The sequence below is a fragment of the Nerophis lumbriciformis genome, linkage group LG04 (genome assembly GCF_033978685.3).
Source record: "Nerophis lumbriciformis linkage group LG04, RoL_Nlum_v2.1, whole genome shotgun sequence".
In the NCBI taxonomy this organism is placed as follows: domain Eukaryota; kingdom Metazoa; phylum Chordata; class Actinopteri; order Syngnathiformes; family Syngnathidae; genus Nerophis; species Nerophis lumbriciformis.
In genome coordinates, this window is record NC_084551.2 from 53,260,001 (window position 1) to 53,287,002 (window position 27,002).

At 39.9% G+C, this 27,002-nt stretch overlaps 1 protein-coding gene across 3 annotated transcripts in view; it reads left to right on the forward strand.

The window, feature by feature from the left end:
• Positions 1-27,002, forward strand: part of atg5 (ATG5 autophagy related 5 homolog (S. cerevisiae)) — an 85,723-nt gene that overhangs the window by 18,788 nt on the left and 39,933 nt on the right. For all 3 annotated transcript variants that reach the window (XM_061957218.2, XM_061957210.2, XM_061957226.2), the window contains 2 exons: positions 1,686-1,848; positions 9,218-9,312. In XM_061957218.2, the coding sequence (XP_061813202.2) occupies positions 1,686-1,848; positions 9,218-9,312 (258 nt within the window). The remainder of the gene's footprint in view (positions 1-1,685; positions 1,849-9,217; positions 9,313-27,002) is intronic.

Sequence of the window (27,002 nt, forward strand, 5' to 3'; positions counted from 1 at the left end):
CATCACTCGGCCTGTACTGTGTGTATATATATATATATATATATATATATATATATATATATATATATATATATATATATATATATATATATATATATATATATATATATATATATAATAGACTGTTCTTACCATTTTGACCAAAAAAATGACTGCATGATTACCACCCAAAACCATATGTATATGTATATATGTATATGTATATGTATATGTATATGTATATGTATATATATATATATATATATATATATATATATATATATGTATATGTATATATATATATATATATATATATATATATATATATATATATATATATATGTATATTATATATATGTATATATATGTATATGTATATATATATATATGTATATATATATATATATATATATGTATATGTATATATGTATATGTATATATATATGTATATGTATATATATATATATATATGTATATATATGTATATGTGTATATATATATATATGTGTATATATATATATCTATATATATGCATATATGTGTATGTATATATATATATATATATATATATATATATATATATATGCATGTATGTGTATATATATATGTATATATGTGTATGTATATATATATATATATATATATATATATATATATATATATATATATATATATACACACACAGTACAGGCCGAGTGATGGCCGAAAATAATTGTTTTATATATATATATATATATATATATATATATATATATATATATATATATATATATATATATATATATATACATATATATATATATATATATATATATATATATATATATATATATATATATATACACAGTACAGGCCAAAAGTTTGGACACACCTTCTCATTCAATGCGTTTTCTTTATTTTCATAACTATTTACATTGTAGATTGTCACTGAAGGCATCAAAACTATGAATGAACACATGTGGAGTTATGTACTTAACAAAAAAAGGTGAAACACCTGACAACATATTTTATATTCCAGTTTCTTCAAAATAGCCACCCTTTGCTCTGATTACTGTTTTGCACACTCTTGGCATTCTCTCGATGAACTTCAAGAGGTAGCCACATGAAATGGTGTTTACTTCACAGGTGTGCTTTAATATATATATATATATATATATATATATATATATATATATATTTATTTACCTATTTATTTATATATATTTATTTATATAATTACAGTATTTATATGTCCAGACACTCAGATAAATCATATTGTTGATGGAGATGATCATGTCTGCTGTACATATTCACTTTAGAAAAGAGAAATGTTGGATACTTCTCTTGTTGGCTTATTTGTATATAACTTTATTAAATGTTTGGGTAGAATTTTATTAAACAAAACCAGTTTAAGTTTTAGTAATATATACATTTATCAGAGCTGTTTATCAGTTTTATGGGGGAATGCAGTTATTGGCACCCAATGTTATTAAAAAAAAGTATTAATTCTGAATAAAGAATTAAATCAATCTATCAATCAGTGTTTATTTATATAGCCCTAAATCACAAGTGTCAATTGTTTTGAATCGATTCTGAATGGAATCGTTACCCGCAAGAATCGAATTGAATCGTGTGGTGGGCCCAATAAAGCGGGGTGAAATATGATTGCACTGCGCTTCATAAACGCGGACCACACTTATCAAAAAGTTTTGTTTTTTGTGCGTCAGAACTTTCCAGGCGATGACCTGCTGCACTGCTCGTCCAGCTCCGTGGTGGAGGCTCACTTCATGTCCAGCACCAAGGAGGCCGACGCACTCAAGCACAAGAGCCAAGTCGTCAACGACATGCAGAAGAAGGACCACAAGCAGCTGTGGATGGGCCTACAGAATGGTAGGAAACACACGCAGTGCACACGCTCACATTTCAAAAGACTTCAAGCAGCTGCTGGGGAAGTGTTACACCATCAGAGAGTCACACGTTCACTCATTAACACATGTTGTCCACACTGAGATAACACCCACACACTTGTGTCCTTGAAGCCAAACAACCACCTTTCTGTTTCCAGTCTACCTGCTCCTACAGGTCCACTTCCTGTCACGTGTGTGTGTGTGTGTGTGTGTGTTCTTGTATTTCTACCCTTCTTGAGACATCAAGAAGGAAAAGTAGCTTCCATATGAGGAGGTGTGAACAAGTGAGGACATAAATCATGGTCCCAATACTGAAAACCATTTCATCTAATAGAGAATGTCTCAATAGCACCCCTGGTGGTGACATCTATCAAAATGAGGGTGGTCCCAAAAAGGAGGGATTTTCAAATTGACTGTGTGTCGCTTTTAAAAGTGCTCCCCCTCTGGTCAACATGTGAAATAACAAGTGTGTGTAAAAATTGGAAGTGCTCCTCTTCTGGCCAACATATGAAATAACAAGTGTGTGTAAGAAATTGAAATGCGCCCCCTTTGGCCAAAATTCATTACAAAAACACAATAAATATGTATATTTTGATTGATTGAAACTTTTATTAGTAGATTGTACAGTACAGTACATATTCCGTACAATTGGCGACTAAATGGTTTGATTGATTGATTGAAACTTTTATTAGTAGATTGCACAGTTCAGTACATATTCCGTACAATTGACCACTAAATGGTAACACCCCAATAAGTTTTTCAACTTGTTTAAGTCGGGGTCCACGTTAATCAATTCATGGTAAATATATAGATATTACTATATATACTAATATATAGTATATAGAGACATACTGTAATAACTTGAAGTAAATAATGAAGATTAAAAAGCAATTACAAACAAAAAAATAAATAAATAAATGAATTAAAAGCCTGCGATGAGGTGGCGACTTATCCAAGGTGTACCCCGCCTTCCGCCCGATTGTAGCTGAGATAGGCTCCAGCGCCCCCCGATACCCCAAAGGGAATAAGCGGTAGAAAATGGATGGATGGATGGATGAATTAAAAGCAGTCTTTTTCTCACAATGTGTTGACTTTTTTCTTAGAAAATTGGGAACAATTTATCATATTGTTTCTGTTTCTGTAATATTGCAATATTTTCTCGTAAAATTATTATTTTATGTAAAATTATTACTTTTTAATGCAAAATGGTGACTTTTATCACAATATTTCACATTTTTTCGTTGTTTTTGTAAAATAGTGACATTTTTTGAGTAAAATTATGACTTTCGTCATAATTTTGCCAAGTAAAATTCCGATTATTATTATAATATTGACCCAGTTTTAAAGTTTTCTTATAAAATTGTGACTTTTGACAAGTAAAATTACGACCCTTTTCATAAAATTGCCAAAATATTAAACTTTTCTTGTAAAATTGTGACTGTTATTGAGTACAATTCCAACTTTTATCATAATATTGCACAAATGTTCAGTTTTTCTTGTTCAAATTTTGACTTGCGTTGAGTAAAATGACAACTTTTATTATAATACTGCCAAAATTCTAAGTTTTTCTTGTGAAATTGTGACCTTCTCTTTGTGAAATTCCAACTCATTTTTCACAATAAGCTTTTTTTGTATTTGCATAGTATTTATATATTATTAATGTTGTAAATACACATCTTTATATATCTAGAAAGGCTGGTCCTAAAGAGGGAGGCATTTTTCTCACGTCTCAAGAAGGTGACAAGTATACAAGAATGTGTGTGTGTGTGTGTGTGTGTGTGTGTGTGTGTGTGTGTGTGTGTGGGTGTGGGTGTGTGTGTGTGTGTGTGTGGGGGGGGGGGGGAGGCGTGTGTGTGTGTGTTTGCTCGCAGGTGAAGCTGCTCATGAGAGCGGAGGCCACCGATGGGGCGGGGGTTTTTGTTCTGGGTAGTGGGGGTGTGTTTGTGTGACGCTACTATTGAAAAGTAAAACCTGGCTGACATTTGGAGGCGTGAGCTTCTTCAGGTCAACTCGTGGAAACAAAGTGTCGCTTGATGGGACTGTCCCAAATGACATGTTTAGTTTCAGGTGACCAAGGATGACGAAAAGTATCGGTGTGTACTTTTCAATACTTTTCGAACTAATAGGGACCACATAAATTGTCATTATTAGCTTAATTTTGACAGAAAATCCTCTTATACATTAAATATACCTTTCCTATTGCACCCTTAGAATAATTTTAGAAGATTGGAATTCAAATTAAAAGTCATCAAACACACTGGGCTTTTCCTGTCGCACTTAAACAGCAATTTACAATATTCTATATTACATATAGCCAGCCAGAATGTAGGATTAGGTTAGAATATAATAGAAAGCTTTGTTGATACTCAGGGTTTCCCCTTGACCACGGGTCGGCAACCCAAAACGTTGAAAGAGCCCTATTGGACCAAAAATACTAAAACAAATCTGCAAAAATTTAAAAGCTGTATAGAAGTCCTTTAATGAAGGCAACACATGACGTACAATACGTGTCTATAATAGCTATAATAGCCTACTATCAAAATGACTATGTGTCGCAGGCTGACACAAATCTTCATTGACAGAAATGTTTAAATGTAATATTTATTCTACACATTTTTACAACATTAAAAACCATTAGTAAATCAGAGGCTACTCAGAAGGTGAGATAACTCCTGGAAATGACTGTCTTAGAAGGTATAGATGTGTGTGTTATTACAATCTTTGGCAAGCTAGGTAATGTTTGCTGTGGTCTGGAACAACATGGCACACAAACAACTATCTGAAATGCAGCCAATATTAATGTGTAGTGAGACGTGCAACACTAAATTATATACAAAGAGGGTAAAAGTAAAGGATATTAAGATATACATACAAATGAGGCATAATGATGCAATATGTACATACAGCTAGCCTAAATAGCATTTTAGCATTGATTAGCTTGCAGTCATGCACTGACCAAATATGGGACGGCGTGGCGCAGTGGAAGAATGGCCGTGCACGACCCAAGGATCCCTGGTTCAATCCCCACCTAGTACCAACCTCGTCATGTCCGTTGTGTCCTGAGCAAGACACTTCACCCTTGCTCCTGATGGGTGCTGGTTAGCGCCTTGCATGGCAGCTCCCTCCATCAGTGTGTGAATGTGTGTGTGAATGGGTAAATGTGGAAGTAGTGTCAAAGCGCTTTGAGTACCTTGAAGGTAGAAAAGCGCTATACAAGTACAACCCATTTATTTATTTATTTATAAATATGCCTGATTAGCACTCCAACAAGTCAATAACATCCACAAAGCGCACCTTTGTGCATTCACGCACAGCATAAAACATTTGGTGGACAAAATGAGACAAAGAAGGAGTGGAAGATTTCACATGTAAACAAACTGTTGCGTACCAGTCCACACTACGGTGAGTTCAAGAACCGCCGAAATTAGTAAGACAAAACGATGTTCACCAAATACTCTCATCAGTGAAGCATACACACAAACATATTAAACAGTGGGCTTTATAACAATCGGGAAGGTTTGTGTCATGTTTGTCCTCAAACAAAAAACATACTAACATACTACTCCCCTGGCCCCGTCATATATATATATATATATATATATATATATATATATATATATATATATATATATATGTATATATACAATATATATATGTATATATACAATATATATATGTATATATATATATATATATGTATATATGTATATATACAATATATATATGTATATATACAATATATATATATATACATGTATGTATATATATATATATATATATATATATATATATATGTATATATATATATATATATATATATATATATATATATATATATATATATATATATATATATATATATATATATATATATGTATATATATATATATATATATATATGTATATATATATATATATATATGTATATATATATATATATATATATATGTATATATATATATATATATATATATATATATATATATATATATAATAGACTGTTCTTACCATTTTGACCAAAAAAATGACTGCATGATTACCACCCAAAACCAGTGAAGTTGGCATGTTGTGTAAATGGTAAATAAAAACAGAATACAATGATTTGCAAATTCTTTTGAACTTATATTGAATTGAATAGACTGCAAAGACAAGATACTTAAAGTTCGAACTGGAAAACTTTGTTAATTTTGGCAAATATTATGCAGTGTTTCCCACACATTCATTTATTTGTGGCGGACCGCCACGAAAGAATTATGTCCGCCACAAATGGATTTTTCGGCTTTTGACTCGCTCGACCGCTCATAAAAGCAATGGGACTGTCTGTGAATGTTGCTTGTAGTTACACCTCCGGTGCAGTAGGTGGCGGTATGCATTGTAACTCCGCCAATAGCACTTAATTCACCTGGTGGGCCAGAAGAAGAAGAAGAAGAGGGACGGACGGACGGGACCAAAATATTCGCCGACTACTTTTCATAATGATGGCGCTTCCTACGTTTCTACCTCAAACGTCCAAAAACTGCTGAAAGCCTTGATCCAGGATGCCATGGGGAAAAAAACTTAAATGGTGCCTTTTGGCGATAGTTAGCAGCTTGGTGGCTCATAGCCGGCTAGCTAACGCTTGCTAGCGTGGTAGCATTGCTTCATTTTTACAGGTGTTATAGGTAGATAGGTTATAGCTGCATCGCTCGCGGCTCGTCATATATTTAATGTTAATCCGCGATTTCACCGAGCGTTTCACTGACGGTTTCGCCTGACGCTGCTTCATTAACACCGCCGCTGTTTGACTCGGTCACCTGTTTTCATACCGACGAGCTAACGTGTCCAGGTTATAACCCTGTTGTAAATAAACACACATGGACTGAAGCTAAATTGTCCACTGTCCACTGCAGCATGTGAATGCAATGAAAAGAATAAAATCTGAGCCAACCAGCTGTTAAAATGTTGTCCAGGTTAATGTTTTATTAAAGGCCCTTCATTTCAAGATTTCAACTGTGATTGGGCTTTAAACAGGTGGATGACCTGTTCAGATGGGTGTAACTGCTACTGGTCAAATAATGTGAAATAGCATTTAATTTTACATGTATGCAATGCCATTTAAATGTAATTATAGATAATAATAATAATAATAAATACTGTGTAGTGTTGTAAATAGTCAACGGGAAGGATTCTAGTAAGATATAAGCCATGAGCACTACACAACAAGAAAAAAACCTAGGCAGGACAAGTAAAAATATTGGGGCAAGTAGATTTGAGAAGTCGGGCAAGTAGAAAAAAACCTTAACGTTGAACCCTGCATGTGTTGAGCTGCTGGTTAGACGGCACTGTACATAGAGCGCTTCTGCTCGTTAGTAATAAATTATAATGTTGGATGTTCACTCCTTCACACAGATGAGTATAGAAAAATATTTTCAACGGCCGAAAAGGGCTGGACTTGGAGAGGAGGTAGGCCTACAGTCCGGACCACAGGTGCGACCTGTTCAGCAGGAGGAGGAGGAGGAGGTTGACTGACTGTGGCAGGACACCTCTGCCTCTGTTTCACTTCATGTTGCTGGTAAATAATATGGTTGTAGTAGTAGGCTAAAGTTAAATTATTTAGTATTCACTAATTAAAGGGGCAGAGCTTTAAGAGACATTTTAGCTTTTATATTTTATAAGATATATTTTTTGTAAGAACCACAATTAATAAATATATTTCAGTGAATCACTAATTGTTCAAATCTGTATATAAATATGTATATAAAATGTTGTAATTATATTCCAACTCCGCGTTCTTCTTGGTCATCGCCGCTGCCGCCCCCAACGACCCCCCCCCGCCGACCACACCACCACAAATAGATGGCTGTCCTGTGGGAAACACTGTTATGTCATTTGGAATTTGATGCCAGCAACATGTTTCAAAAAAGCTGGCACAAGTGGCAAAAAATACTTTTTAAACACTTATTTGGAACATCCCACAGGTGAACAGGCTAATTGGGAACAGGTGGGTGCCATGATTGGGTATAAAAGCAGCTTCCATGAAATGCTCAGTCATTCACAAACAAGGATGGGGCGAGGGTCACCACTTTGTCAACAAATGCATGAGCAAATTGTTGAACAGTTTAAGAACAACATTTATCAACGAGCTATTGCAAGGACTTTAGAGATTTCACCACCTAAGGTCTGTAATATTATCAAAAGGCTCAGAGAATCTGGAGAAATCACTGCACGCAAGCAGCATGCCCGTGACCTTGGATCCCTCAGGCGGTACTGCATCAAAAAGCGACATCAGTGTTTAAAGGATATCACCACATGGGCTCAGGAACACTTCAGAAAACCACTGTCAGTAACTACAGTTTGTCGCTTTATCTGTAAGTGCAAGTTAAAACTCTACTATGCAAAGCGAAAGCCATTTATCAACAACACCCAGAAACGCCACCGACTTTGCTGGGCCCGATCTCATCTAAGATGGGCTGATGCAAAGTGGAAAAGTGCTCTGTGGTCTGACGAGTCCACATTTCCAATTGTTTTTGGAAACTGTGGACGTCGTGTCCTCCGGACCAAACAGGAAAAGAACCACCCGGATTGTTCTCGGCGCAAAGTTGAAAGGCCAGCATCTGTGATGGTATGGGGGTGTATTAGTGCCCAAGACATGGGTAACTTACACATCTGTGAAGGCACCATCAATGCTGAAAGGTACATACAGGTTTTGGAGCAACATATGTTGCCATCCAAGCAACGTTATCATGGACGCCCCTGCTTATTTCAGCAAGACAATGCCAAGCCAGGTGTTACAACAGCGTGGCTTCATAGTAAAAGAGTGCGGGTACTAGACTGGCCTGCCTGTAGTCCAGACCTGTCTCCCATTGAAAATGTGTGGCGCAATATGAAGCCTAAAATAGCACAACAGAGACCCCCGGACTGTTGAACAACTTAAGCTGTACATCAAGCAAGAATGGGAAATAATTCCACCTGAGAAGCTTCAAAAATGTGTCTCGTCAGTTCCCAAACATTTACTGAGTGTTGTTAAAAGGAAAGGCCATGTAACACAGTGGTGAACATGCCCTTTCCCAACTACTTTGGCACGTGTTGCAGCCATGAAATTCTAAGTTAATTCTTATTTGCAAAAAAAAAATAAAGTTTATGAGTTTGAACATCAAATATGTTGTCTTTGTAGTGCTTTCAATTGAATATGGGTTGAAAAGGATTTGCACATCATTGTATTCCGTTTATATTTACATCTAACACAATTTCCCAACTCATATGGAAACGGGGTTTGTACATGTAGGTACATACATGTTGACTGTTACAAACAGCCCTATAAGTTGTTTCAGTAGAGTGTGATTGGACGTCTTGCTGTGTTCTTGTCGCTCCAGATAAATTTGAGCAGTTCTGGGCGATGAACCGGAAGCTGATGGAGTATCCCACTGAGGAGGGAGGATTCCGATACATCCCATTCAGGATATATCAGGTGAAACACACTCGCACCCGCTGCTGCTTTTTAACCTCTGGCAGTGGTTCGGCCAGTTGATGGCGCCACAGGGAAGAGTAAGAACCTATTTGCTGGTGTGTGGCCTCAGGGAGGGGGAAGTCCCCTCAAGTGGTTGCACTCACGCTTTACACAAGAGCTGCTGTCAGCAGGCGTGCGTTTTCCTCATGCCTCCTCAGGGCCAGATTCCCGGCATCTTCTCACCTGTCAGCCCAACCCGCCTGTGCGAGCCAGAAGGTCTGGGACCTTCCCCTGACACAAACAAAACATAGGCTCTTTTGTTTGTCAGCGCGTCATAAAAACGCAATCGCCACCTTGAAATAACACCAGTCGGTTTCTGTAAGCACAAAGATGTTTCCACTCCTCGTCATAGCTGAAAATGTCTGAAAAACTCTTTTGCCTGTCCGCAAAGTCACATTTGTATCTACTGTCGGCAAATATTACCATTACATCACATGACAACAAGAGGAACAGTTTGTCAAGCCGAAGAGAAGTCTGTGGTCCAGTCTGTTTTCTTTGACAAAAGGGCATAAACATAAAAAAACCAAATCAATCAGAAATATCAAGCAGCGAAAATGTGCCAAACATGGAGAGAGTGTTTTGCATTTTTTTCCCATCATGTTGTATAACGGATTTAAATAGGTGTAATTCTGAATTTGTTATGGTGCATGGATGTTTTTTATTATAATATCCACAAATGGTGTTACATTGTGTTGTGTCTGACCATGTCTGTTGGCATCTTGTGTTGGTTTAATTAAAAAAAAAAAAAAAGTGTTTTTGCACCAGGACTCGGGAATGTTGTTTGCATTGGGCCATAAAAGTACATGCTGTGCTCGATCTCGTTCAAAGCGTGTGAAGTGGTTAAAGACCTGAATTACTCATACATGTCCACAAGGTGGCGTCAAAGTCACAGCATTTAAATTGACTTTTAAAATAATTTGAAATCTCCCTGCGGTCAGATTCCTAAATAACTCATGACTAGAATTTATCGGCCGATAAATGCTTTAAAAAGTAATATCGGAAATTATCGGTATCGGTTTTTTATTATCGGTATCGTTTCTTTTTATTTTTATTTTTTATTTTTTTTATTAAATCAACATAAAAAACACAAGATACACTTACAATTAGTGCACAAACCCAAAAAACCTCCCTCCCTCATTCACACTCATTCGCACATAAAGGTTGTTTCTTTCTGTTATTAATATTGTGGTTCCTACATTATATATCAATATATATCAATACAGTCTGCAAGGGATACAGTCCGTAAGCACACATGATTGTGCGTGCTGCTGGTCCACTAATAGTACTAACCTTTAACTCTTCATTTTACTCATTTGCATTCATTACTAGTTTCTGTGTAACTGTTTTTATATTGTTTTACTTTCTTTTTTATTCAAGAAAATGTTTTTAATTTATTTATCTTATTTTATTTTATTATTATTTTCACCATACCTGGTTGTCCAAATTAGGCATAATAATGTGTTAATTCCACGACTGTATGTATCGGTTGATATCGGCATCGGTAATTAAGAGTTGGGCAATATCGGATATCGGCAAAAAGCCATTATCGGACATCCCTACTCATGACCGCTCGCGGGTGTTTGTACATGGCTGATCTAGAAGCATTGAAAGTGGAATATATTTATAAATTTATATATATATATATATATATATATATATATGTGTCTGTGTGTGTGTGTGTGTGTGTGTCCACATATGAAAAAAGGTGACATTACTAAAAACATGTTTTATATTCTAGTTTCTTCAAAATAGCCACCCTTTGTTGGGGACGGCGTGAGGGTTCCTGGTTCAATCCCCAGCTTTTACCAACCTAGTCACTTCTGTTGTGTCTTTGAGCAAGACACTTCACCCTTGCTCCTGATGGGTCCTGGTTAGCGCCTTGCATGGCAGCTCCCGTGTGTGTGAATGGGTGAATGTGGAAATAGTGTCAAAGCGCTTTGAGTGCCTTCAAGGTAGAAAAGCGCTATACAAGTATAACCATTTATTTATTTTGTTCCAAGTATTGCTTTGCACACTCTTGGCATTCTCTCGATGAGCTTTGGGCGGTATAGCTCGGTTGGTAGAGTGGCCGTGCCAGCAACTTGAGGGTTCCAGGTTCGATCCCCGCTTCCGCCATCCTAGCCACTACCCACCTGCTTCCAGTGCCACCCACACTGGTGTAAATGTAACTTAGATATTGGGTTTCACTATGTAAGAGCGCTTTGAGTCACTAGAGAAAAGTGCTATATAAATATAATTCACTTCACACTTCAAAAGGTAGTCACCCGAAATGGTTTTCACTTACCAACTACCAACTTTATTCACAAGTGTCATAGTTTTGATGCCTTCAGTGACAATCTACAATGTAAATAGTCATGAAAACAAAGAAAACTTTTTGAAATGAGAAGGCGTGTCCAGACTTTTGGCACTATTCTCCAACAAACTCACCAAAACATCACCGTGGAGTTATTGAGTCATATATATATATATATATATATATATATATATATATGTATGTGTGGGAAAAAAATCACAAGACTATTTCATCTCTATATATATATATATATATATATATATATATATATATATATATATATATATATATATATATATATATATATATATATATATATATATGTATGTGTGGGAAAAAAATCACAAGACTATTTCATCTCTATATATATATATATATATATATATATATATATATATATATATATATATATATATATATATATATATATATATATATGTATATACACACACATGTATGTATGTATATATATATATATATATATATATACATACACATGTATGTATGTAAACTACACTAACATTTTATATGTTCCATTGAAAATATAGAACATTACACACGGCTCTCAAAAATCGATCAAAATGTTTTAGTACGACTTTGGTAAGCTATGAAGCCGCACTGCTTGATGTGCTTCAACATAGGAGTATTATTATGGTGTGTGTATACCGTAAGACATATTATCTGACGTTTTGTTTCGCAATATTATGCAAAAGCAACTTTTCTTACCTTCTGGTACCTGCTGATCTGTGTTTGGGATCTGCATAAGTCCTGAAAAATTGCCTTTGTAGTCCGTGACGAGACCATAGTCGATAAGTTTCTTCTTTATCTCTATCTTCTTGTTACGGGACATTCATCCTCCGCTGTTGCCATTTCTAATATAAAGTAGTGTAAAGTTCTTACTTATATCTGTCAGTAAACTCGCCATGAAAACGCTAAAACATACCGGTATAGTGAGTTTACATTATCCACCCAAGGAACTTTAGTTATTAGAGAGTTCCGGTTGGACGGTTTTTCACGGGCCTTGTTGTTGTTTCCGGATGAGGAGATGCTGCTCCGTTGTTGATTGAAGTAAAGTATGAATGTCATTAAAACAGTTAGCTCCATCTTTTGACACTTCTTCCACTCCCGTCCTTGCACGCTACACCGCTACAACAAAGATGACGGGGAGAAGACGCTGCCGAAGGTGAGCCACGTAAATAAAACCGCCCACAAAACGGCGCATCCGGAAGCAACTGTCAGAAATCGGCTTGAAGATGATGTGTAAAACATCATCTATGCAACATGCGGCATAGCTCGGTTGGTAGAGCGGCTCTGCCAGCAACTTGAGGGTTCCAGGTTCGATTCCCACTTCCGCCGTCCTAGTCACTGCTGTTGTGTCCTTGGGCAGGACATCTTACCCACCTGCTCCCAGTGTCACCCACACTGGTTTAAATGTAACTTAGATATTGGGTTTCACTATGTAAAAGCGCTTTGAGTCACTAGAGAAAAGCGCAATATAAATATAATTCACTTCACTTCACTTCAACATTTTGACCAAAGAACCACCATTACATGTTATGTAGACCACAAGGAGGTGTTTTCAATTTAGAAAAAAAATTAAAATAATATGACTCCTTTAATGCGCACTATAATCCGGTGTGCCTTATATATGAAAAAAGATCGAAAATAGACCTTTCATCGGCAGTGCGCCTTATAATCCGGTGCGCCCTATTGTCCGGAAAATGCAGTATTCATGTTTTTAACAAGCATAAGAGGAAATGTTGTCACACTTTACCTGTTGTTTACATGCGAGTGGCGGCGCGGAAACAACACGAGTGAAGCCTATCAATCAATCAATCAATGTTTATTTATATAGCCCTAAATCACAAGTGTCTCAAAGGGCTGCACAAGCCACGACGACATCCTCGGTTCAGAGCCCACATAAGGGCAAGGAAAAACTCACAACCCAGTGGGACGTCAATGTGAATGACTATGAGAAACCTTGGAGAGGACCGCAGATGTGGGTGGACCCCCCCCCCCCCCCCCCCCCCCCCTCTAGGGGAGACCGGATGCAATGGACGTCGAGTAGGTCTAGCATAATATTGTGAAAGTCCAGTCCATAGTGGATCTAACATAATAGTGAGAGTCCAGTCCATAGTGGATCTAACATAATTGTGAGAGTCCAGTCCATAGTGGATCTAACATAATAGTGAGAGTCCAGTCCATTGTGGATCTAACATAATATTGTGAGAGTCCGGTCCATAGTGGATCTAACATAATAGTGAGAGTCCAGTCCATAGTGGATCTAACATAATATTGTGAGAGTCCGGTCCATAGTGGATCTAACATAATAGTGTGAGAGTCCAGTCCATAGTGGCTCTAACATAATAGTGAGAGTCCAGTCCATAGTGGATCTGACATAATAGTGTGAGAGTCCAGTCCATAGTGGCTCTAACATAATAGTGAGAGTCCAGTCCATAGTGGATCTAACATAATTGTGAGAGTCCAGTCCATAGTGGATCTAACATAATAGTGAGAGTCCAGTCCATTGTGGATCTAACATAATTGTGAGAGTCCAGTCCATAGTGGATCTAACATAATAGTGAGAGTCCAGTCCATTGTGGATCTAACATAATATTGTGAGAGTCCGGTCCATAGTGGATCTAACATAATAGTGAAAGTCCAGTCCATAGTGGATCTGACATAATAGTGTGAGAGTCCAGTCCATAGTGGCTCTTACATAATAGTGAGAGTCCAGTCCATAGTGGATCTAACATAATTGTGAGAGTCCAGTCCATAGTGGATCTAACATAATAGTGAGAGTCCAGTCCATTGTGGATCTAACATAATATTGTGAGAGTCCGGTCCATAGTGGATCTAACATAATAGTGAGAGTCCAGTCCATAGTGGATCTAACATAATATTGTGAGAGTCCGGTCCATAGTGGATCTAACATAATAGTGTGAGAGTCCAGTCCATAGTGGCTCTAACATAATAGTGAGAGTCCAGTCCATAGTGGATCTAACATAATAGTGAGAGTCCAGTCCATAGTGGATCTAACATAATAGTGAGAGTCCAGTCCATAGTGGATCTAACATAATATTGTGAGAGTCCGGTCCATAGTGGATCTAACATAATAGTGTGAGAGTCCAGTCCATAGTGGCTCTAACATAATAGTGAGAATCCAGTCCATAGTGGATCTAACATAATAGTGAGAGTCCAGTCCATAGTGGATCTAACATAATATTGTGAGAGTCCGGTCCATAGTGGATCTAACATAATAGTGTGAGAGTCCAGTCCATAGTGGCTCTAACATAATAGTGAGAGTCCAGTCCATAGTGGATCTAACATAATAGTGAGAGTCCAGTCCATAGTGGATCTAACATAATAGTGAGAGTCCAGTCCATAGTGGATCTAACATAATAGTGAGAGTCCAGTCCATAGTGGATCTAACATAATATTGTGAGAGTCCAGTCCATAGTGGATCTAACATAATAGTGTGAGAGTCCAGTCCATAGTGGATCTAACATAATATTGTGAGAGTCCGGTCCATAGTGGATCTAACATAATAGTGTGAGAGTCCAGTCCATAGTGGCTCTAACATAATAGTGAGAGTCCAGTCCATAGTGGATCTAAGATAATATTGTGAGAGTTCAGTCCATAGTGGATCTAACATAATAGTGTGAGAGTCCAGTCCATAGTGGATCTAAAATAATATTGTGAGAGTCCAGTCCATAGTGGATCTAACATAATAGTGAGAGTCCAGTCCATAGTGGATCTAAGATAATATTGTGAGAGTTCAGTCCATAGTGGATCTAACATAATAGTGTGAGAGTCCAGTCCATAGTGGATCTAAGATAATATTGTGAGTGTCCAGTCCATAGTGGATCTAACATAATATTGTGAGAGTCCGGTCCATAGTGGATCTAACATAATAGTGTGAGAGTCCAGTCCATAGTGGCTCTAACATAATAGTGAGAATCCAGTCCATAGTGGATCTAACATAATAGTGAGAGTCCAGTCCATAGTGGATCTAACATAATATTGTGAGAGTCCGGTCCATAGTGGATCTAACATAATAGTGTGAGAGTCCAGTCCATAGTGGCTCTAACATAATAGTGAGAGTCCAGTCCATAGTGGATCTAACATAATAGTGAGAGTCCAGTCCATAGTGGATCTAACATAATAGTGAGAGACCAGTCCATAGTGGATCTAACATAATAGTGAGAGTCCAGTCCATAGTGGATCTAACATAATAGTGAGAGTCCAGTCCATAGTGGATCTAACATAATATTGTGAGAGTCCAGTCCATAGTGGATCTAACATAATAGTGTGAGAGTCCAGTCCATAGTGGATCTAACATAATATTGTGAGAGTCCGGTCCGTAGTGGATCTAACATAATAGTGTGAGAGTCCAGTCCATAGTGGCTCTAACATAATAGTGAGAGTCCAGTCCATAGTGGATCTAACATAATAGTGAGAGTCCAGTCCATAGTGGATCTAACATAATAGTGAGAGTCCAGTCCATAGTGGATCTAACATAATAGTGAGAGTCCAGTCCATAGTGGATCTAACATAATATTGTGAGAGTTCAGTCCATAGTGGATCTAACATAATAGTGTGAGAGTCCAGTCCATAGTGGATCTAAAATAATAGTGAGAGTCCAGTCCATAGTGGATCTAACATAATAGTGTGAGAGTCCAGTCCATAGTGGATCTAACATAACAGTGAGAGTCCAGTCCATAGTGGATCTAACATAATATTGTGAGAGTTCAGTCCATAGTGGATCTAACATAATAGTGTGAGAGTCCAGTCCATAGTGGATCTAACATAACATTGTGAGAGTCCAGTCCATAGTGGATCTAACATAATAGTGTGAGAGTCCAGTCCATAGTGGATCTACGATAATATTGTGAGAGTCCAGTCCATAGTGGATCTAACATAATATTGTGAGAGTCCGGTCCATAGTGGATCTAACATAATAGTGTGAGAGTCCAGTCCATAGTGGATCTAACATAATAGTGAGAGTCCAGTCCATAGTGGATCTAACATAATATTGTGAGAGTTCAGTCCATAGTGGATCTAACATAATAGTGTGAGAGTCCAGTCCATAGTGGATCTAACATAATATTGTGAGAGTCCAGTCCATAGTGGATCTAACATAATAGTGTGAGAGTCCAGTCCATAGTGGATCTAACATAATATTGTGAGAGTCCAGTCCATAGTGGATCTAACATAATATTGTGAGAGTCCGGTCCATAGTGGATCTAACATAATAGTGTGAGAGTCCAGTCCATAGTGGCTCTAACATAATAGTGAGAGTTCAGTCCATAGTGGATCTAACATAATAGTGTGAGAGTGTAGTCCATAGTGGATCTAACATAATATTGTGAAAGTCCAGTCCATAGTGGATCTAGCATAATATTGTGAGAGTCCAGTCCATAGTGAATCTAACATAATAGTGTGAGAGTCCAGTCCATAGTGGATCTAACATAATATTGTGAGAGTCCGGTCCATAGTGGATCTAACATAATAGTGTGAGAATCCAGTCCATAGTGGATCTAACATAATAGTGAGAGTCCAGTCCATAGTGGATCTAACATAATAGTGTGAGAGTCCAGTCCATAGTGGATCTAACATAATAGTGAGAGTCCAGTCCATAGTGGGGCCAGCCGGAGACCATCCCGAGCGGAGACGGGTCAGCAGCGCAGAGATGTCTCCAACCGATGCACAGGCAAGCGGTCCACCCCGGGTCCCGACTCTGGACAGCCAGCACTTCATCCATGGCCACCGGACCTGTACCCCCCCCCCTCCACAAGTGAGAGGGGGGCAGAGGAGAAAAGCAAAAAAACGGCAGATCAACTGGTGTAAAAAGGGGGTCTATTGTCTACAAAATATAATTGTCGGTGACAAATTTTTTATTGTCAACATTTGTTGACACTGTCGACTAATCGTTGCAGCCCAATTGAAAATAATACAAAAATATATTTTTAGGTCAGTATATTGTCGATGTAGATAATATCACAGTGACGCGTCTGTGTCAGGGTTTCCATCCAGTCAGACTAGTTCAGAAACGCTGATGTAAAAAGCAAACAGATGACGTCACAGCTGAGGACAGGCGCTCGGTTTCAGGGCTGAATGTGGGGGCGGAGGTGGACAAGCTGCCTCAGGTCGCTGGCTCCTGCCTCCGCACTTTAATCCTGACTCAGGTGAAAAGTCCCCTCGGAGGACAGAAGAGAAAGAGAAAATAAAAGAGGGGATGATGAATAAGCAGCTGATCCGCGACTGGTAAAGATTAGCGTGTCAGACAGCGGGGGCTAAAAGTTTGTGCTTGGAGACAGGGGAGGGGGGGGGGGGGGCTCCGTGCACAGAGGAGGAACTGACAACTCCCACATTTGGGGATACAACAATAAATCCTTTTTATGCCAACTGGGTACTGAAGAGTCTCATCAAATACGTCCAAGAGCGGGAGAATGTGGAAATCATTTGGCTTGAAAAACAAGGCCTGCTTTGAGTCTGCTGTCTGGGGATGTTGTGGTGTCACTTTCATTCTGTCAGGACCACGCCGTTCAATTGTGGCGTACACGACACGGAGACATGCAGATGTCGGTTTGTTGTCGGAACTTTGTGACCCGCCCGTCACAAGTCGTGAGGATTTGTCCCTCAGCATGTCAGCTCTAATACTCGAGTCTTTATTTCTTCATGTTCTGCCCCGGAAAGCCCTTTAATGCATTTGGAGCCAAACATTGTTGTGTTCAGCAGTAAAATGCAGCTTTGTTGAGCATTCAGGACTCACTCACTCAGACGCGCACTTGTTACAACTATAAAACCTGCCGGCCAGACCTGGTCTGCACTTTGGGGGGGGGGGGGGGGGTTTCTTCGCGCGTGACTTGAAAGTTTCCATTGTTTTGGAGAGGGCTCGCTTCTCATCCTACGAGCTGCTAAATATTTACAATCAGAAGAAATGTCGAGTGGAAAAACTCTGCCTTGACCACGAGGACCTTGACGATACGAGCGCTGCCAGTCAGTCCTCCCTGGATCAATCCATCACGAACCTTGCATGCGAACCCGACGAGACCCCGCACGGGTATCTGTTGCAGGGAAGAAAATCCGACTGTTTGGTTTGGCGGAACGTGTCGTGACACGACATGAGACGAGGCGGCCCAGCGTGGAGAAAGTGAACATAGATGGGAAAAGACAGCAGAAACTCAAGAACAAAGCTGTCTGGCCCTCACCACGGATGACTTTAGAGGAGACGAGCTGTCCCCTTCCCGCTCCGCCTCCCCCCCCCCCCCGCCCCCCCCTCACACACAGAAACACATGCTCAGCGTCCTTCAAAGGCAGATTGTGGTCTTTAGTGTAAATAACATGTGCTGTGTTTGATGCAGACAGAATTAATGACAGCACTGAGTCCAAATAACAGAGCTCATTTCCGTCTGGTCTGCACCCCTCATGGCGACAAAGATGCCTCACGGCCGTAGAGTTCTCTTTTCATTACGTCTAGCGAGTGTCTCCCCCGTCGGCCAGTGATAAATCATTTGTTGTCTGTTTCGTGACATCAGCTTCCTATGGATGTTTAATGTTTAAAGGATGCATTTGGCTTTGGTTGTGTTCACGGACGTCTAGAACCTTTCATCTTTGAGAGGTCAGACATTTTTACGAGAAGACTGCAACTTGCGTGCTAGCGTGCCCGTGCTTCAGATCTGCCGCCACGCCCCCGGCTCCGGCTATTGACAGGACGCGATAGGCTACGTTCTGTCTCTTTCTTCACGGTCGTCATCCGAGCACTGTTGCTCGACAGGTACGCCTCTGCGTTCCCGCTCTGTGACTCAGCGCTTAATCACCCCCCTATCAGGCTGCACGCTTCGAAGAATGCGTGTTTATTGCCTGGTAGAAATCTTGTAATGGCTGGCTGGGATGAGGGGGCGGGCTGACTACACAGACAATTACAACACGCGGGAATGCTCCAAACAAGAGGCCAAAGGCAACAGGGGACGAGCCCCTCGCGAGAGTTTACTGTAAGACTTTTTAGCACAGCCATGACTGTCAATGGACAACACGGACGTGTTGCGATCAGTCTGGCACTGACAGGAAATGTTCTGTTTTCTGTAAGTCGTTCCATCTGTGTGCTCTGTTGCCCCAAGTCATTTACTGATCAGTTACTGATAATCATCACTTTTACTGGAGATGCCGAATGCAACCTAACCGGTATCACACACACGGCTTCAGAAATGACGTACAAAACAAGAACATCTGCCCATGAACCTTTTGCACCAAACGTCATAGGTTTGTTTGATGTAAGGTTTGACCTACCACACTTGTCCTCAACTGCCAGTCATCATCAATCTGTGTTTAATGCCGGAACCCTCGTGATTTTCACTATCACTACAACCTAAATCAGGGATGTCAAACTGGTTTCCATTGAGGGCCACATGGCAGTTATGGCCACGCGACATTTACGTTTAGTCTGGTTTTCACAGACGCTCAAGTGTTATAGACTTTCTCGCTGTTCACCCTTGTGTGCTCTGTTGCCCCAAGTCACTTACTGATCAGTTACAGATAATCATCACTTTTACTGGAGATGCCGAATGCAACCTAACCTGTATCACACACACAGCTTCAGAAATGACGTACGAAACAAGAACATCTGCCCATGAACCTTTTGCACCAAACGTCATAGGTTTGTTTGATGTAAGGTTTGACCTACCACACTTGTCCTCAACTGCTAGTCATCATCAATCTGTGTTTAATGCAGGAACCCTCGTGATTTTCACTATCACTACAACCTAAATCAGGGATGTGAAACTGGTTTTCATTGAGGGACACATGCCAGTTATGGCCACGCGACATTTGGGTTTCACTGACGCATTAAAGGGGAACATTATCACCAGACCTATGTAAGCGTCAATATATACCTTTATGTTGCAGAAAAAAGACCATATATTTTTTTAACCGATTTCCGAACTCTAAATGGGTGAATTTTGGCGAATTAAACGCCTTTCTATTATTCGCTCTCGGAGCGATGACGTCACATCGGGAAGCAATCCGCCATTTTCTGACTTTTGTCGGTGTGTTGTCGGAGGGTGTAACAACATGAACAGGGACGGATTCAAGTTGCACCAGTGGCCCAAAGATGCGAAAGTGGCAAGAAATTGGACGAAATTTGTTCAAAATACGAGGGTGTGGGGGAAAGCCGACGAAATGGTCAGTCGTTTGTTCCGCACTCTTTACCGACGAAAGCTATGCTACGACAGAGATGGCAAGAATGTGTGGATATCCTGCGACACTCAAAGCAGATGCATCTCCAACGATAAAGACCCTAGCTTCCCTGGCCTGCTGACATCAACTCCAAAACTGGACAGATCAGCTTTCAGGAAAAGAGAGCGGATGAGGGTATGTCTACAGAATATATTATATGATGAAAATGTTATTCATTACTCTCGTTTTTACGTAAATTATTATACATAAACTGTGTTTACCAATAATTTAGCTTAAAAACATTTATTTTTTTCAATCATTCGAGTAGTCTTGTGTAATGCAGTATTTTGTGTCTATTTAGGTTAGGGATGTCCCGATCCAGGTTTTTGCACTTCCGATCCGATACCGATATTGTGGCAAAGTTGGTAGAGTGGCTGTGCCAGCAATCGGAGGGTTGCTGGTTACTGGGGTTCAATCCCCACCTTCTACCATCCTAGTCATGTCCGTTGTGTCCTTGGGCAAGACACTTCACCCCTTGCTCCTGATGGCTGCTGGTTAGCGCCTTGCATGGCAGCTCCCGCCATCAGTGTGTGAATGTGTGTGTGAATGGGTGAATGTGGAAATACTGTCAAAGCGCTTTGAGTACCTTGAAGGTAGAAAAGCGCTATACAAGTATAACCCATTTATCATTTATCATTTTTGCATTTCCGATCCGATACCGATACTGACCGATACCGATACTGACCGATACTGGCCTATCCGAGCATGTATTAAAGTTTAAAGTTATTTAGCCTACTTAGTTGTCAGAATCATGTTGAAAAGGGTTTTAGTACTCTTGATAACAACTAGCCAGCTGAATTAGGGGAGTTTGAATAATACACAATGGTTGGTAACAAGAAACTGACCTGTTTATTCAAGGATAAACACAAAATAGACAAAATTATACATGACAAACAGAAATGGCATCATTGAACTAGGGCTGGGCGATATGGTCTTTTTTTAATATTGCGATATTTTAAGGCCATATTGCGATACACAATATATATCTCGATATTTTGCCTTAGCCTTGAATGAACACTTGATGCATATAATCACAGCAGTATGATGAGTCTATGTGTTTTGATTGATTGATTGAGACTTTTATTAGTAGGTTGCACAGTGAAGTACATATTCCGTACAATTGACCACTAAATGGTAACACCCGAATACGTTTTTCAACTTGTTTAAGTCGGGGTCCACTGTACACTGATACAGATATATACTATCAGATATATACTATCATAATACAGTCATCACACAAGATAATCACATTGAATTATTTACATTATTTATAATCCAGGGTGTGGAGCGGGGCACCGGATGTAAGTGTCAAAAAGACAGCCAAAAGAGTTTGATATGAGAATAAATCTACAGTTAAAATATAGGGTAGAAATGCACCCATTTGCAGGAAATGTAGTCTTGATTTTCAACATTTTCTTTCAAGGCTTGCATGTCTACATTAAAACATTCTTCTTCATACTGCATTAATATATGCTACTTTTAAACTTTCATGCAGAGAAGGAAATCACAACTAAAAAAATCACTAATTTTTTCATACGGTGTTGATCTGGAAATTTTTGCCTCGGCATTTTGATGGTGTGGACGTGTGGCACTGAACGGAGATAAGCGTCTCGACAGATGTTATAATATTTGAACAATGATGACGAAAACTGTTTTCTCTGTCGTGTCCGTGTGTCAAAAATTGTTATGCGCTTATTTTTTTATTTGATTTTGTGCGTGGCATGTAATTGCTATGCGCAGAGGACGTTTAAACAGTGCGCAATTGCACAAGCGCGCACCTTAGAGAGAACGTTGGTCACACGGCTGCGCTAGCATCACAGCTAACGTTAGCCATGCTGCTACCTCTCTGCTCGGGGAGGGCGTATACGATGTGACGTATGACGTGACAGTATGTGACCTGTGTAAGAAGGTGCGCTTGCTGTCTGTGAGAAGCACAGACACAGAAAAGAGTGAGAAGAGTCTGTCGTGTAATGCCAGCAGCTAAAAGCAACTGCGTGAAAATCCACAGACCTGTGGATGTGTTGAAGGTGTGCTGGAAAATGCGGAACGGAAATTAGGGAGCAGCAGAAAAGTGGAATGTATTATTTAAATAGGTGCGTTGGAAAACACGGAGCGGAGTTTTTTTTTAAACTGGATCTGGATCGGCATTTTCCCATGCCTTGCCGATACGCATTTTTTTGCAAATATCGGCGGCCGATCCGATCCAAATATCAGATCGGGACATCCCTAATCCGAGCTAATGTTGCTATATCTTGCTGTTCAATCCGCCATGTTTGTTTGTATTGGCATCACTGTGTGACGTCACAGGAAAATGGACGGGTGTATATAACGATGGTTAAAATCAGGCACTTTAAGCTTTTTTTAGGGATATTGCGTGATGGGTAAAATTTTGAAAAAAACTTCGAAAAATAAAATAAGCCACTGGGGACTGATTTTTAATGGTTTTAACCCTTCTGAAATTGTGATAATGTTCCCCTTTAAGTGTTATAGACTTTCTCACTGTTCACCCTCGGTGACTATTTTGGTTTTTAGCTCCACGCTTTACTATCTTATGAGTATTTGTATGTTTGCCCTGCCTCAAATAATTAAAACAGACTACTACCTGCACGCTGTTCCTGCTTGTTCTTCTGCATCCGAGAGAACACAACCATCGCAGTCATGTGTTCAAAACGTAACAATTACCGCGGGTGTGGTAGCCCCATGCCATCAGAGGGCCGTTGGTAACAGTGACAATGTATGAATTTGCCTGTGGATTTCATTATTATGGGCCTGCTGCAATGCAAGCAGCCCATATTATTATTGCTCATACTTCAAACTTTAGTATTCTTGTCCCGCACGTTTCTCTTTCGTCTACTACGAGACGAACCGGCCAACGAACCCCCACATATGTTATACCGTCGGAAAGGTCTCCTTCGCGCCAATGGCGGAAATCTAAATTGGGAACATTTCGTGTTACCATGGCAACGCTATTCACGAAAAAAAAAAAATGGGCCAATTGAATGGGTGCGCGCACCTTTTGTCTAATAAGTTAAAAGTTAAAGTACCAATGATTGTCACTGACACACTAGGTGTGGCGAAATGACCCATCACCCTTGTTCACCCCCTGGGAGGTGAGGGGACCAGTGGGCATCAGCGGTGGCCGCGCCCGGAAATAATTTTTGGTATGAGACGAACCGGCCAACGAACCCCCACATATGTTATACCGTTGAAAAAGTCTTGTTCGCGCCAATGGCCGTATTTTAAATTGGGATCATTTTGTGTTACCACGGCGACGCTATTCACAAATAAAAAACAAAAAGGGCCAATTGAATGGGTACCTTTATAATGGTGAATATTTCCAGCAGAACGCTCCAACCTGAATGCTAGCAAGCTAACTTACGCTTTATCTCGTTTTTCTATTTCCACAGCCATACACCTTTGAGTCATATATCTTGGTATGTGAAACATGCTGACTGTTATCATGCTATCGTTAGCACACATGCTAAGTGTTAGCATTTTTATGTAAACCTGCTACTGATTTAGGCTAGCTCTCTGGCTCTTTTTTTACAGTTACACATAAAACTCACGGATTCAGACAATCGGCACCATCCAATAAGTACGGCGGCTTCCAGAGGTCCAGGGCACAGATAGCAGGCCCATCAAAATTTCCGCGAGATTTGTCTAGTTCAGGGGTCGGCAACCCGCGGCTCTGGAGCCGCTTGCGGCTCTTTAGCGCCGCCCTAGTAGCTCTCTGGAGCTTTTTCAAAAATGTATGACAAATGGAAAAAGATGAGGGGAAAAACTATTTTTTTTTTGTTTTAATATGGTTTCACAAACCTCCCTAATTGTTATAAAGCACACTGTTTATATTAAACATGCTTCACTGATTCGAGTATTTGGCGAGCGCCGTTTTGTCCTACTAATTTTGGCGGTCCTTGAACTCACCGTAGGGTATAACTTTCTCCGACTTTCTAGGTCTAGGACGTGTTTTATGCCACTTCTTTTCTATCTCATTTTGTCCACCAAACTTTTAACGTTGTGTGTGAACGCACAAAGGTGAGTTTTGTTGATGTTATTGACTTGTGTAGAGTGCTAATCAGACATGTTTGGTCACTGCATGACTGCAAGCTAATCGATGCTAACATGCTATTTAGGTTAGCAATATTATGCATCATTATGCCTCATTTGTAGGTATATTTGAGCTCATTTAGTTTCCTTTAAGTCCTCTTAATTCAACGTATATCTCATGACACACTATCATGTAATATGGCTTTTAATTTTTTGCGGCTCCAGACAGATTTGTTTTTGTATTTTTGGTCCAATATGGCTCTTTCAACATTTTGGGTTGCTGACCCCTGGTCTAGTTAATTATATAAATTGTTAAAAGTTGACTGTCGATTTTACAGTAAAAACTTTACATTTTCACATTTGTACTATACATTTTTTTTTTTTTTTTTTTAACAACATTTTACGGTAAATGGAAAAACAGTACCACGTTTTTTTTGAGGGGTGGGGGGTTTACGGAAAAAGCTGGCAGCTTAGTTGCCAGAATGTTTGTGTTAAATTGACATTGTTTTTTTACAACATTATATTGTTAATGGAAAAACAGTCCAAGTCATTTTTTTATTCTGGCAATTTAGCTGCCAGTTTTTCTACCATAAAAACAAATGTATCGTTTTTCCATTTACAGTAATAAACCGTTAAAAACAACAACCGTAGATTTTACAGTCAAAAACTGGCAGCTCAGTCAACAGAATTTTAACGCAAAAAACAGTAGTAGTTTTTTTCAATTTACAGTAATAGGCTGTAAAGAACAACGTAAAATGTATTGTCATTTTTATTCATTTGATGGGTATTTTGCTGTAAAGTTAAGTATTTTTATTTACTTTTCTTTAGACAAAAACATGTTTGGAAAGTATGATAATATACTGGGCTCTTCTATTTCTGGGGCTGAGGTTGCTGAGGTAGTTAAAAAGCTCCTCGGTGGCAAGGCCCCGGGGGTGGATGAGACCCGCCCGGAGTTCCTTAAGGCTCTGGATGCTGTGGGGCTGTCTTGGTTGACAAGTCTCTGCAGCATCGCGTCGACATCGGGGGCGGTACCACTGGATTGGCAGACCGGGGTGGTGGTTCCTCTCTTTAAGAAGGGGAACCGGAGGGTATGTTCTAACTATCGTGGGATCACACTCCTCAGCCTTCCCGGTAAGGTCTATTCAGGTGTACTGCAGAGGAGGCTACGCCGGATAGTCGAACCTCGGATTCAGGAGGAACAGTGTGGTTTTCGTCCTGGTCGTGGAACTGTGGACCAGCTCTATACTCTCGGCAGGGTCCTTGAGGGTGCATGAGAGTTTGCCAAACCAGTCTACATGTGCTTTGTGGACTTGGAGAAGGCATTCGACCGTGTCCCTCGGGAAGTCCTGTGGGGAGTGCTCAGAGAGTATGGGGTATCGGACTGTCTGATTTTGGCGGTCCGCTCCCTGTATGATCAGTGTCAGAGCTTGGTCCGCATTGCCGGCAGTAATTCGGACACGTTTCCATTGAGGGTTGGACTCCACCAAGGCTGCCCTTTGTCACCGATTCTGTTCATAACTTTTATGGACAGAATTTCTAGGCGCAGTCAAGGCGTTGAGGGGATCCGGTTTGGTGGCTGCAGGATTAGGTCTCTGCTTCTTGCAGATGATGTGGTCCTGATGGCTTTATCTGGCCAGGATCTTCAGCTCTCGCTGGATCGGTTCGCAGCCGAGTGTGAAGCGACTGGGATGAGAATCAGCACCTCCAAGTCCGAGTCCATGGTTCTCGCCCGGAAAAGGGTGGAATGCCATCTTCGGGTTGGAGAGGAGACCCTGCCCCAAGTGGAGGAGTTCAAGTACCTCGGAGTCTTGTTCACGAGTGAGGGAAGAGTGGATCGTGAGATGGACAGGCGGATCGGTGCGGCATCTTCAGTAATGCGGATGCTGTATCGATCCGTTGTGGTGAAGAAGGAGCTGAGCCGGAAGGCAAAGCTCTCAATTTACCGGTCGATCTACGTTCCCATCCTCACCTATGGTCATGAGCTTTGGGTTATGACCGAAAGGACAAGATCACGGGTACAAGCGGCCGAAATGAGTTTCCTCCGCCGGGTGGCGGGGCTCTCCCTTAGAGATAG